The 13481-nt window shown below is 38.3% G+C and overlaps 2 protein-coding genes and 1 pseudogene across 3 annotated transcripts; all 3 read left to right on the forward strand.

The window, feature by feature from the left end:
* The first annotated feature begins 593 nt into the window (after positions 1-593).
* On the forward strand, positions 594-1409 carry LOC121756000 (annotated as a pseudogene).
* Positions 1410-1906: 497 nt separating this feature from the next.
* On the forward strand, positions 1907-4340 carry LOC121755181 (protein usf-like). The gene is made up of 5 exons (XM_042150467.1): positions 1907-2123; positions 2483-2625; positions 2721-2850; positions 3279-3470; positions 3998-4340. The coding sequence occupies exons 1-5, from the start codon at positions 1944-1946 to the stop codon at positions 4205-4207; spliced, it is 855 nt and encodes a 284-aa protein (XP_042006401.1). The 5' UTR covers positions 1907-1943; the 3' UTR covers positions 4208-4340.
* Positions 4341-6246: 1906 nt separating this feature from the next.
* Positions 6247-13434, forward strand: LOC121755180 (aconitate hydratase, cytoplasmic). Of its 2 annotated transcripts, none has more exons than XM_042150465.1 (20): positions 6247-6705; positions 8238-8342; positions 8573-8733; positions 8819-8911; positions 9076-9261; positions 9468-9629; positions 9873-10017; positions 10097-10239; positions 10341-10397; positions 10486-10565; positions 10650-10725; positions 10824-11009; positions 11093-11160; positions 11237-11355; positions 11485-11606; positions 11761-11859; positions 11944-12423; positions 12525-12623; positions 12709-12951; positions 13027-13434. In XM_042150465.1, the coding sequence occupies exons 1-20, from the start codon at positions 6426-6428 to the stop codon at positions 13093-13095; spliced, it is 2973 nt and encodes a 990-aa protein (XP_042006399.1). In that variant the 5' UTR covers positions 6247-6425; the 3' UTR covers positions 13096-13434. The 2 variants fall into 2 exon arrangements, with proteins under 2 accessions (XP_042006399.1, XP_042006400.1); XM_042150466.1 differs by lacking the exon at positions 6247-6705 and adding an exon at positions 7965-8142.
* Positions 13435-13481: the final 47 nt, after the last annotated feature.

The following is a 13481-nucleotide window of genomic DNA, read 5'->3' on the forward strand; positions in this document are numbered from 1 at the left end:
TAAACCACGTAAATTCTGTGTCTCTTTACGTTCTTTCGTTTGTCGATTACACAATTGCCCTATTTGTCATAACAGTAATAGACCCCACATTCCACTAATTTATTCTCACTCACATTTTATTATAAAACTAATACTTTAAAAGTAGGACCCACGTCCTACTAACTTTTTCTAACCCATTTTTCATTACATTTCTTAAAATCCGTGTACGGTCAAACTTTGACAAAATTTGGGGGACAGAGGGAGTATAAAACTGTATAAATGTAGGATTCACGTGCACTCTATCGTAGCCGTCTATGTCCCATTAGAAATAAAACGTTTTCCTTTTCCTAAAATGGAAACAATTTCCTCTCTACTTTTCCCTCTCTCTTACTTTACTCTCTCTTCACTAACTCACAAAACAACACTGCATAAAATCTCGTGTCAGAAACCAAATGTTTCATATTTATTATGACGGAGGGAGTATTAGTTTTTTTAACTCATTTTCCATTGACAATTTTTGTGGGATGAGGGAGTATCCATCTTTTTTTATCTATATATATAGACATCGATCCTTTGCTTAGTAAAGCATCATAAACCCTAATCTCTAAATCCCAAATATGTCGAACAATTTGATGAAGGAAAAGCTTCAAGGCAAAGTAGCCATTGCAACCGGTGGCGCCAGCGGCATTGGCGAGACCACCGCCTGCGCCTTGTCCAAACACAGCGCACGTTGCGGTGGTGATCGCCGATATCCAGTCCCAGAGGGGCCACGCTGTGGCCGAATCCATCGGCCTGCAGCGCTGCAGCTACGTCCAGTGCGACGTGGCGGACGAGGAACAAGTTGCGGCCATGATAGAATGGATGGCGACGACCTACGGCGGCCTCGACGTAATGTTCAGCAACGCCGGCACCTTGGCCGGGTCCCCTTCAGACCATCCTGGACTTGGATTTTTCGGAATACGGGCGCGTGATGCGCGTGAACGCGCGTGGCATGGCGGTGTTCGTGAAGCAGGCGGCGCGTAAGATGGTGGAGATGGGGACGAGAAGGGCTACCGTCTGCACGGCGAGTACGGCGGCGGAGAAGGCGATGTTGAACTTGAACGTGACGGACTATGTGATGTCGAAGCGGGCGGTGTTGGGGCTGGTGCGGTCGGCGAGCTTGCAGCTGGGGCAGCACGGGATACGGGTGAACAGCGTGTCGCCCGGGGCGGTGCTCACGCCACTTGCTGCAAAGCAGGGGATTGAGACGCCGGCGGATGTGGAGAAATATGTCGCGCCCTATACGAGCTTGAAAGGGGCGATGCTCACGGCGGAGAATGTGGCGGATGTGGTGGCGTTTCTGGCTTCGGATGAGGCGGCGTTTGTCACCGGGGGTTGATTTGTTGGTGGATGGTGGTGGGATGATTGCCTATCGTTCTAACTTATACTAGTACTTATAAAACTACGCTGGTCGGTTAAATTCTGGTTTATTTCGGTTTGACGAAAAAATAATGAAGTAATTGGATTTATTCACTGAAAATATTTAAATCATACACAATTGTATGCGATATGTATGCGAGTCGAGAAATCATACCAATGACGTCTATCCATACAGTTTTTGGATTGAAAGACACCAACAAATCTTAATTTTATGCTTTTTCTGATTAAATGCCCAAAATCATTTCTTAGACTATATCTCAGCTGTTTTTATTTAATAAGCAAGTAAATGATTGGTGTATTGAATCGATTTTTATCATTGGGCATGCACACTATAACTAGGTCAATACGTACACACAATTTTTATATTATTAATTTCATAGATTTCATTCAAATAAGAAATTGGACAACATTTTTTTAAAATAATAAAAATTAGATAAATGTCAATTTATAGGAAAAGAAATAATGAAAAAATTTCCCTTTTTAAAACGTGAAACACACACCCTTGTTGCAGAATTCAGAAATTGATTTTTTTAGAAATCTTGACAATGATATCTCAAGGTTCTAGGCTCCTTACAAAAACCCTCTTCTACAGAACCAAATCCACTCCTCCTTCCCCATTCTCCCTTCCTATTCTCTCCGGTTCTCTCTCTCAGGTACGTGCAATGGCCTCCGACGCAGCTGCCTCTTCACCGTTCAAGAAAGTCCAGATTCAGAGAGACAACGGGGTAAGCCTGCGTCTCATTTGCGCTTACACTACTTTAGCTCGTTTCACTTCAATTTTTCTGGGTTTTACTTCAATTCGCGATTCCCATCAATTTCATCGGAGAAAGTTTTGGTTTTGACGAGTTCTTCATATTTTCGTACAATTCATTTCTTCTGATTTCGCGTATTTTTCGATAATTGCTTTTGAGCTGAATTGCAAGTTTTGTGAAAGACTGAAAGTGATAACATTTCCTGCTTGATTTCCTTAAAATTGGGCGCTTAATTTTGTTTGGGATAAAGTAATTGTTTGACTGCAATTTCTTCATGATTTTATTTTTGTTTTTTGGGGCTCTAATCGTGTTGGGGAACATGAATCATATAGACATTTGATGCCTACGTGATTGGGAAAGAAAATGCTCCTGGGATTGTTGTGCTTCAAGAATGGTGGGGAGTTGATTTTGAGGTCAAGAATCACGCCCAGAAAATCTCTCAGTTGGGCTCTGGCTACAAGGCATTGATTCCCGAGTAAGATTCCCGTGTTGATCGAGCTTTTGCTTGAGCTATATGTTTCTGTGGTGTTGAAATGTACGAGTATTGAAGTCCTTTTTCGTGCTGTGTAGTTTGTACAGAGGGAAGGTTGGTTTGGAAGTCGCGGAAGCTCAACATTTGATGGAAGGTCTCGATTGGCCAGGTGCAGTGAAGGATATCGAGGCCTCAGTCAACTGGCTCAAGGCAAATGGTTCTAAGAAGGTGCGCCACTGAAATTCCAATTTTTCAATTTCTACTAGCTTTTCGGCAGGACACTGTGAAGGAGTTTGTAGTTGATGTCTAGTTCTAAGTGTTTGCACTCGTTTCTTTTGTCAATCCGCAGTTTATGTTTGATTATCAAGTTGAAAGTTAGGAGTGTGGTAGCTATCAATTTGAATATAACTACTTTGGTACTGAATTACCGATTGATTTTAGGCTATAAGTTATTAGATCATTGACATTAGATGGTAATATCATGTCATAAACTTCAACGGGAAACTCTTAAGGCGGATATGGCTTGCTATTAACTACCTCAATCTTATTAATGAGAATTTCCTCGTGATTTTAAATAAGGAGATGGCGCTATTCTGACTACTATACACATGTTAGTTATTTCAAGCAGTGTATACTAAAGATTTTTTTCGAATTAGGTTGGTGTGACCGGATTCTGCATGGGTGGTGCTCTTGCTATTGCAAGCTCTGTTTTGGTACCGGGGGTTGATGCCGTGGTAGCTTTCTACGGAGTGCCTTCACCTGAGCTCGCGGATCCTGTCAAGACTAAGGCTCCGGTGCAGGCCCACTTTGGTGAACAAGATGGTTTTGTCGGGTTCTCTGATCCAAAGGTATTGCCAATATATTCTTGAAATGCTTTGTTATTGTGTACTTGAAAGTTAATTCTTTATGCAAATATGTTCGAGTTTTGGGTTTATCTCATAAACGCAAAATATGGTGGATCTTTGAAGTCAAGATTTCGAACATTTTGTGAAAAAATATTGGGTAAATATCGCTTTAAACTATACTTGCTTTATAAAAAATGTATCGAACTTTAAGAATTATTCATTCAAATCCCAAACCATCACATTTGTATCGAAAATGTCCAACGTCCGTTTCTCAGCCCCCAAAACCTTTGTGTTTCTCAATGTCCGGACATTTTTTTTACAAAGCTGATGGTTTCCCAAAGTTCGCAACATTTTTGATCAAGCAAGTATAGTTTGGGGTTTAAAGTGATGTTGAGTGTGCCCTTGCTTTCATTCTCTCGAGGAGAAAACTACGTGATTTGATGTAAATACACATCATAAAAGTATGTTACGTTTTTTGCGTGCAAACGTTGAATATCGAATGTTTCTTGAACGTGAGAGTTTTTCTCCAGACTGGTAAAGAATTGGAAGAGAAGTTGAAGGCATCAGGGGTTCCCCATGAGGTTTACTTCTATCCCGGAATCGGGCATGCCTTTATGAACTGTTCACCTGAAGGGGCACAGAGAAGGAAGAAGATGGGGCTGGACGATGAGGATGCTGCAGCAGTCGAGCAGGCGTGGTCTCGTTTCAGCTCGTGGATGGGTCGTTTCTTGTCAAACTGATCACTCTATGATACTCGATCTCTAAATCCTTTGAACACGACTAGTAAAATGCTGAATGTATTGTGCTTGTGTAGTGTGTAATATTCTCCATTTTACTGTGTTATGCTTCGTAAATAAAAGCTTGCTTTGGTTACTGGGCCTGTCGGTGGATACCCTTTCTAATTACCTAAAAAAGAAAAAAAAAAGCTTGCTTTGGTTGAAATATGTTGTGAAATTTTATGATGGCCTTTCCACATTGGTTGAACCAAAATCCTTTTGGATGTGGTTTTAATTGAGTCTAACTGATTTAAACACAAATTTGTGAGTTTGTTTAAAATTTTGTCGAGATTATAAAATTGAATATGATTTTGTCTAATTAGCCATTTAGTTTTGAGATTTATAAGGCAAGACTAGTGCTAACCGTGGCTAGGGCAATTTATTTGAAACATTTCAAGTTGCATTAGTTTGAAATGCATACAAGTGGGCCAATAATTGAAAAGTTATGAGTTGATTTATGAAGAATGACTAAATTTTAGGGCACATTATAAATGAAATTTATGGTTTATTTTATTGCCAGCTTTGGCGAGTTATTTGCTTAAAAAGTTTTACCAAAATTAATTGACATTGATTGGTTTTCCTTTAAAAATTTGATTTTCTTTTTAATTTTATCTTTTATTTTAATTATTCTGTGAACCCTGACTCATTTGGTCAAATATTTTATGAATTTAAATCTCTTGTTTTTTTGGAGTGATTTCGATTAAGACTCTATGGACTTATATCAAGTGTTTTTAAACAAACGTTTGTGCCATCTTTATCATTCCAAGGTTTTATTTTCATTTTTTGTTGGGTAATTCTCTATGGATGATTTAGTTCATTCTTATGAACTCGTGTTTTGAATATTCATCAAATGGTACCGTTAAATTGAATAGAACATATTCATCATTAAACATATCATCTATATTCAATTGATGTTGAACACATAGGAACTCAATTAATTAATTAATCATTGAAACCTACTACTGAATGAAATGATGATTCGTGATACGAGGGTACTCGTATCGGTTCCGGCAGCGCGAAGTCGTCGGAGAAGGGTTAGGTTCGTTCGCGGGATCCTCCCGTCGAGCAGCCCAGGGTTCTCTGTCAATTGGGGTTTGACGAGATGAATAAAAGATATAGTAACCATAAATGATAAACTGAATTGATATTTCTTGAATGAATAATATGAAGGTCTCCTGGGGATATAATATTATCCTACCAAAATCTAGTAAATCAAATATAATAATATCCTAAGCAAAATATATGGAGAATCAATAACTAATTATGAAAAAAAAAGATAAATCAATGCTAAATGAATAATAAGATATGGAGATAATTTAGGAACATGCTCCTATCAATTCGCATATTCAAAAGGTTTACGTCTCAACACAGAGGGATTAGCCAAATTAGCAACGAATGCACCTAACAATATAAAATAATTACTACAGTATAAAACAAACCATGATAGCCAATTAATTAATGAAGTAAAGTTGTGAAGCTTCTTTGTTTATATATTAGAAGAATAATTAAAAGGGAAAAGCTAATGTCAGAGGCATAATAGAATACTCCATTTACAAGTCAATTATGAGGCCTTGGGTAATTAATTACTATTATCATATTCTATAAATTGATACAGTACCTTTTTATTTGTTGCCATTACCTAAATAACATGCCACGTTCCGACCCCACCACCTAGAACTATGGTAACATATCAAAACCTTTTTGAAGGTTCTAATTAATAATTATAAATGAAAATGATTCACAACCTAGCCTAAATTTATGAGAAGCTTTCCAACATTAATGAAAGATAAAAATGTACACTATTTTAATTTATTATCTCCGTTTAATACATAAAAGAAATTTCATAAAGTCTTGTTCATTACTATGGCTATTATAATTATAATTATAATAAAAAGGGAAGAAAAAATCAAAGTCGTATCATTTCTCTCTCATGTGGCCCCCACAAGACGACAACAGCTGCGTCTCTCTTCCCATAAAATCTCATCTCCGTCAATTCCTCTCATTTCTTCTAAATATATACACACACATACATACATACATTCATATTTATACGTATATGTTCCTCATTTCTTCATCGCCACGGGCCTCGATTCCCCTCTCTCAATCCTCACCACTGCGCCGATTTTGTTTTGGTTTGAATTGAATGTGACTGACACACGCTGTTTTGATCGAATTCGGCGTCATGTATATTACCAGTGGCACCTCTGCTCTCCTGAAGAGGGCTTCTCGCTCCTCGGGAAGGAGGACGCTCTCCTCTCTCTGTAGAAAGCCAGCTGCGCCTTCGCCTGCCTGTGGCGGCGCCGCCTCGCACTCCGCGGGGCAGCAGAATCTCCGATCTCTGAGCTTTTTGTCGGCGGCGGCGCGATGGAGCCACGGCGCTGGCTGGAATTCGCCTACGTCGCAGATCAGGATCGGTTGTTCAGTTTCTGATAGCCTGCTGCATCGGAAGATCGCTACCATGGGTGGGTGGTACTGTCGTTTTTGTTTGTTTTGTTTGATCGTTAAATTTCGATTGGTGTTGGATGTATTATCGTGTGTGTGATCAGCTGGATTCTGTATCTGTTTTGAAATGTTTGATTGTTTTTTTATTGATGTGTAAAATGAATTAGAATTACGTTCTTAATTTTAGTCGTGGAGGTGGAAGATGAATGTGATTTATCTTTTTTAGGTTCAATTGATAATTGTGCGATTGTTTGGCAGTGGCGGATCCAGGTGGGGGCAGGTGGGGGCGGTCGCCCCTACCCGACCGTCCGGAGAGCCTAAATTTTTCATTGAATCAAGCCAAAAATAGCATATCCGCCCCCTCCGTAGAATGTAGAAATATTTTTATTTTCAATAAATGTCATATAAAATGTAGTAGTTCAATGGTTTGTTTGTTGGCTTTTTAACTAAGATGTCTAGGGTTCAATCCTCAACAAAAACATATTTTTTTTCATTTTTTATTTTATCCATTCATATTTCTTTTATTATCAAAATAATACCTTTAAATACTTTATGTAATCTAAACTTTTACTAAGTTGCATATATTATGTTGTTATATTTATTATTTAGTTAAAATCATTTTTAATCTTGTTTTAAAGTCTTTTTTATCCTATAGTACTTATAATTTGATCCATGCATCTTAATTATTCTCTATGTAACAAAATAAACATTTTAAATATTTTTGAAATATAAATATTTAGTTCTCTACTTATATCACTTTTGTATATAATATTTACAGTGATTTAAAATGTACATATATTTACAATAATTTTATATTTTAAAATGAATAATACATATTTGCAAGCTAAAGCATGTTTATATTTATATATTTTTTTATTTTAAAATGAATAATACATATTTGCAAGCTGAAGCATGTTTATATTTTATTAATGAAGCTAGTGCTACTTAAATATTAATATAATATTTATTTATTTTATTATTAAAAATAATATTAAATTAAATATTTAATATTTAAATATAAGTTCCGCCCCCGCCATTTTCGGGTCCTGGATCCGCCACTGTTGTTTGGTATCGATTTATGCCAAGGCTAAGTTATCGTTCTAACTGTTTCATCAATAGCAAAATGAGTGAGCTTGAATTTTTCTTTGGTTTGACGTCATTGAAGTTGACTCACATCCTGTCTTTTTTTTTTTACTCACATCCTGTCTTTATCACTTGAGTATTTAGTCAAAAAGGTAAACTGTATGTGGATTCACTGTTTATTTTGCTGTTTCACTTGTGTTTTCTGGATATATGAGAAACTTTTGAAGAATACTTGTCTGTTTTGTTATGTTCTGTCATTTTACAGCATCACATTGACCACATTTTAGCTAGAATATTACGTTAAAGCATTAAATTTTAGATTTTCTGATGGGATATACCTTTTTTTCCTCTGTCAATGATTCTTACTGTCTCATGTAATGATTTGATTTTTTAATTGCATATAATTTTCCAGAAATATAGCTTTATATGCCTGTATTGAGTATGCTTACTCTTTTTAATGTGATTCCAGCTTCTGAGAATGCTTTTAAGGGAATTTTTACCAGTCTGCCGAAGCCTGGTGGTGGTGAATTTGGAAAATTTTACAGCCTGCCAGCTCTAAATGATCCAAGGATAGGTGAGCACTCTTACTTCCGAGATATCCAATTTCCTTATTCCTTAAATAATCCCAAACTTACTATCTTCACTGCATAACCACCATTTAATCAAACTTTTGTATAAGCCATTGGACTGGCTATTGGCACACTTCTTTCTAATGTATCTGCTGATGTCAGTTGTCTGCAGTCAAAGTTGTTATCAAATAGAGCTTTATAATGAGCATTTGTTGTGCCTGCTATGTAATTACAGATAAGCTGCCATACTCTATCAGAATTCTTCTCGAATCAGCAATACGTAATTGTGACGGCTTCCAGGTAACTAAGGAAGATGTCGAGAAGATCATTGACTGGGAAAAAACTTCTCCAAAGCTAGTTGAGATCCCCTTCAAGCCTGCCCGTGTACTTCTGCAGGTACCGGTCGTGGTTGAACTATATTTGTACCTTCATTATAACAGCTTAGATGATATCATGTGAAAATATTTTTCACTATTGGCAGGATTTTACTGGTGTACCTGCTGTTGTCGACCTTGCTTGCATGCGTGATGCTATGAATAGGCTTGGCAATGATTCTAACAAGATCAATCCATTGGTATGTTCTGTATTTTCTGCTTATTTCTGGAACTATGAATTAAGGAATTAATAAATTTGACGTATCAAGTTGCAGGACTAATAAGATATCCTTAGAAGATGAGAAGCAGGGTTTCACAAATAAAGTTCCTAGATTTTTAATTTCAATGTCTGATGGTATTGCAGGTTCCAGTAGATCTAGTTATTGACCATTCAGTTCAAGTTGATGTTGCTAGATCTGAAAATGCCGTTCAAGCCAATATGGAGCTTGAGTTCCAAAGAAACAGGGAGAGATTTGCATTTCTTAAATGGGGTTCTAATGCTTTCCAAAACATGCTTGTTGTTCCACCAGGATCGGGTATTGTGCACCAGGTATGGAGCATATCATTAGTGGTTTGTTTTCGTGCATGAAATTGTTTAATGCAATTCCCATGTTTGGGTTCGTAATATTTTGCAAGCTATGCAATTTTCAATGATTTTTATTTAATTTGAAAATTGTAGTTTCTCCATCACTTTGTGCCTTATCATTTAGTATGTTGGTGCTATATAATGAGTTATATGCAATGCTACGGTTTTAGGTCAATCTTGAATATCTTGGACGTGTCGTCTTCAACAATGATGGAATACTCTACCCAGATAGTGTTGTCGGAACTGATTCTCATACCACCATGATTGATGGGCTTGGAGTTGCTGGATGGGGAGTTGGAGGTATTGAAGCAGAGGCAGCCATGCTTGGACAGGTTTAAACTCTAAAGTGGAAGTTTTTTTCATTTGTTGAGTACAAACAGTTTGTAGGACAAAGTTGTTTTTGTTTTCTTGATCATCATCCACTTATCATATTTTATGGAGTAGCTATTATTTAATTTATTATTTTATAATTTCTGGATAAGTGGTTTAAATGATCCTGTGCTTTCCACACTGTGGCATTAAATGTCATTGTGATGCTCTTTTACTTTTGATGGACTATTGCTATTATCTGACAGCCAATGAGCATGGTGTTGCCTGGAGTTGTTGGATTCAAGTTATCAGGGAAGTTACGGGATGGTGTCACTGCTACTGACTTGGTTTTAACAGTGACACAAATGCTAAGGAAACATGGCGTTGTTGGAAAGTTTGTCGAATTTCATGGTAATTATGCTCAATCTCGATATTTCACGCACACTGTCTCTATTACATCTCCTAATTAAGCATATATTTCTGTGTTCAGGTGCTGGTGTAGGTGAAATTTCGCTAGCTGACAGAGCTACTATTGCAAACATGTCCCCAGAGTATGGTGCTACTATGGGATTCTTCCCTGTAGACCGTGTAACCTTACAATACTTAAAATTAACTGGCAGAAGTGAGGAGACCGTAAGCACATATCCATTGTCTAAAATACGATGAAACCTATCTATTTCCAGAGTATTCTGTAAGTTCCCTAATCATGTAATCACCAATGTATCAATATTTAGGTGGCAATGATTGAAGCTTATTTGCGTGCAAACAATATGTTCGTTGACTACAGTGAGGTAGGACTTTTTGCTAGTTCTGATATACTAGTGGTATTTTAGAACACTTTATTTCTGATATTCGCTCTTCATTCTCTCTAAATGCCAGCCTCAACAAGAACGAGTGTACTCATCTGACTTGCAACTGGACCTGTCAGATGTTGAACCATGTATTTCAGGACCAAAAAGGTTTTGTACCAAGAATTCTGTGCTTCCATTCATCTTTATTAATTTCACCTCTTTGTGATACCTATTCTTTCACTTATTTGACAGGCCACATGATCGTGTGACATTGAAAGAAATGAAGTCTGACTGGCACTCTTGCCTTGATAGCAAGGTTGGATTCAAGGTGAGGATATAACATTCAAAAGTTTTATGCCATGCTTATCTTTGATAGGAACTCTGTTACCTGGAATTCTACTAAATCATTGTCTAACTGCAATGTAGGGATTTGCTGTGCCCAAGGAAGCACAGGAAAAAGTAGCGCAGTTTTCATTCCATGGGAAGCCTGCAGAACTTAGGCATGGCAGTGTTGTTATTGCTGCAATCACAAGTTGTACAAACACATCAAACCCAAGTGTAATGCTTGGGGCTGGCCTCGTAGCAAAAAAAGCATACGATCTGGGTCTACAGGTTTGCTGTTTTATCATTAACGCAACTGAACTTTTTAATTGAAATGTTGTTTTGATGTAAAGCTAATGCGGATAACATATCAGGTAAAACCATGGGTGAAAACAAGCCTTGCTCCAGGCTCTGGAGTTGTTAAGAAATATCTAGATAGGAGGTATTGACTGTGACTTCAGTTTTATGTGCAATAGTTTGCCGCAGACAACTGAAAATGTGTGCTTTCAACTGTGCAGTGGGCTGCAGGAGTACTTGAATCATCAAGGCTTCAATATCGTTGGGTATGGTTGTACAACATGCATCGGGAACTCTGGTGAATTGGATGAATCAGTTGGTGCTGCAATATCAGAAAATGGTGATTGTGCAGCTTTGTATTTCTACATCTTAAGAATATGACTACCGAATCAATACTCTTGTTTGTCATTCTTCTTTTGCATGTTTGTGAAGTTTGTCTGATTAATCCAGTTTTCGCTGTGCTCTCCAGACATTGTTGCAGCTGCAGTACTTTCTGGAAATCGTAACTTCGAAGGTCGTGTCCATCCCTTGACAAGAGCAAACTATCTTGCCTCACCTCCTCTAGTTGTCGCATATGCCCTTGCCGGCACGGTTAGTGATTTCTTCTTAATACATTTCTATACGATCATCAAAGTTAAGTGAAGCATGCATAGGTTATTTGTGCCATGAACGAGAAATACCCTATTTTATTTGTGTTTTCCTCAGAATGCTGAATACATTGTCACCTGTTTACTTCCTTTGACAGGTTGATATTGATTTCGAGAAAGAGCCAATAGGTGTAGGCAAGAACGGAAGAGAAGTATACTTCAGGGATATTTGGCCATCAACTCAGGAAGTAGCTAACGTATGCAAAATATCTTTGTTCCTTTTAAAATTTGCATTATCTTAAATTGACGAACCCACTGACTAGGAGGATTACATCTTTTAGGCGGTTCAGTCGAGTGTATTGCCCGAAATGTTCAGGAGCACATACGAGGCCATCACTAAGGGCAACCCCATGTGGAATCAGTTAATCGTACCCAATGACAAGCTGTACTCATGGGATCCAACTTCAACTTACATTCACGAGCCACCCTACTTCAAGAATATGACCATGGATCCTCCTGGCCCACATGGAGTAAAAGATGCCTACTGCTTGCTGAACTTTGGCGATAGTATCACAACAGATCACATCTCACCGGCCGGAAACATCAACAAGGATAGTCCCGCTGCCAAATATCTCATGGAACGCGGAGTTGAACGCAAGGACTTCAATTCCTATGGCAGTCGGCGTGGTAATGATGAAATCATGGCAAGAGGAACCTTTGCAAACATCCGTCTCGTCAACAAGTTGTTGAAAGGAGAAGTTGGCCCGAAGACAATCCACATTCCAACCGGAGAGAAACTTTCTGTATTTGATGCTGCAATGGTACATCCCCTTGATTTATTCCAACATAAACATATATCTTCTCTCTCGGATTATACTCTCTCTCCGAAATCTACTTGTATTAACCTAAACGAATCTTCCAGAAATACAAGACTGCAGGGCAGGCCACCATTATCTTGGCCGGAGCAGAGTATGGTAGTGGAAGCTCGAGAGATTGGGCTGCGAAGGGCCCCATGTTGTTGGTAAGTCTGCTATAATTACTGCTATAACCTATTAGACAGAACACGCATGACCAAACTTAATCGAGTCACCTTCGATGCTCAACAGGGAGTTAAAGCAGTGATTGCCAAATCGTTTGAGAGGATCCATCGCAGTAACCTTGTGGGAATGGGCATTGTGCCTCTATGCTTCAAGGCTGGTGAGGATGCCGAGACATTAGGGTTGACAGGTCAGGAACGCTACACCATTGACCTTCCTAGCAAAATATCCGATATCCGCCCTGGCCAAGACATCACTGTCCGCACGGACAATGGAAAGCAGTTCACATGCACTGTCCGTTTCGACACTGAGGTAAAACCACTCACCATGCACTCTTAGCATCTCCGTTTTGAAGGTTTTGTTTTGTACTTATGCTTCGTATTTTAGGTGGAGCTCGAGTACTTCAACAATGGTGGTATTCTTCCATACGTAATTCGCCAGCTGATATTGCAGTAAGAGAGGCCATTTTGAAGAGAGCCATGAAACCACATTTCCTCAAAACTGTACAACGTTAGAATAAACATTTCCATTATTTTACATCCTGTCGAAGAAAAGGGGATGGAGAATTTTTTTGCTTCCTTCAAGATCAAGCAACTGCCATGCCATGTCATACACGAAGAGTAATTTTCGTTAATTTTTGTAATAAAATTCGGCCTTGCATAGACATGGAGAAATGTTAGATTTTTTACCAACGTCTACTTATTGGTGCGGACTCGATAAACTCATTGTCACCCGATGAATAGTGCAAATGATGGAGATGAATTGTTCGAAAATGATCGTTTTTATTTGGCGTTTGCTTATCGGTGCTCACAGGATAAACTCATTGTCGCTGCCTTATTGGT

The sequence above is a fragment of the Salvia splendens genome, chromosome 11 (genome assembly GCF_004379255.2).
Source record: "Salvia splendens isolate huo1 chromosome 11, SspV2, whole genome shotgun sequence".
Lineage (NCBI taxonomy): Eukaryota > Viridiplantae > Streptophyta > Magnoliopsida > Lamiales > Lamiaceae > Salvia > Salvia splendens.

Excerpts from the sequence above, each read along its gene's own strand:
- LOC121755181 (XM_042150467.1), top strand. The coding sequence starts at position 1,944 with ATGATATCTCAAGGTTCTAGGCTCCTTACAAAAACCCTCTTCTACAGA. Across the intron at positions 2,124-2,482 it reads AGATTCAGAGAGACAACGGG|ACATTTGATGCCTACGTGAT; the intron begins GTAAGCCTGCGT and ends TGAATCATATAG. Across the intron at positions 3,471-3,997 it reads TCGGGTTCTCTGATCCAAAG|ACTGGTAAAGAATTGGAAGA; the intron begins GTATTGCCAATA and ends GTTTTTCTCCAG.
- LOC121755180 (XM_042150465.1), top strand. The coding sequence starts at position 6,426 with ATGTATATTACCAGTGGCACCTCTGCTCTCCTGAAGAGGGCTTCTCGC. Across the intron at positions 11,860-11,943 it reads CAACTCAGGAAGTAGCTAAC|GCGGTTCAGTCGAGTGTATT; the intron begins GTATGCAAAATA and ends TACATCTTTTAG. Across the intron at positions 12,424-12,524 it reads CTGTATTTGATGCTGCAATG|AAATACAAGACTGCAGGGCA; the intron begins GTACATCCCCTT and ends CGAATCTTCCAG.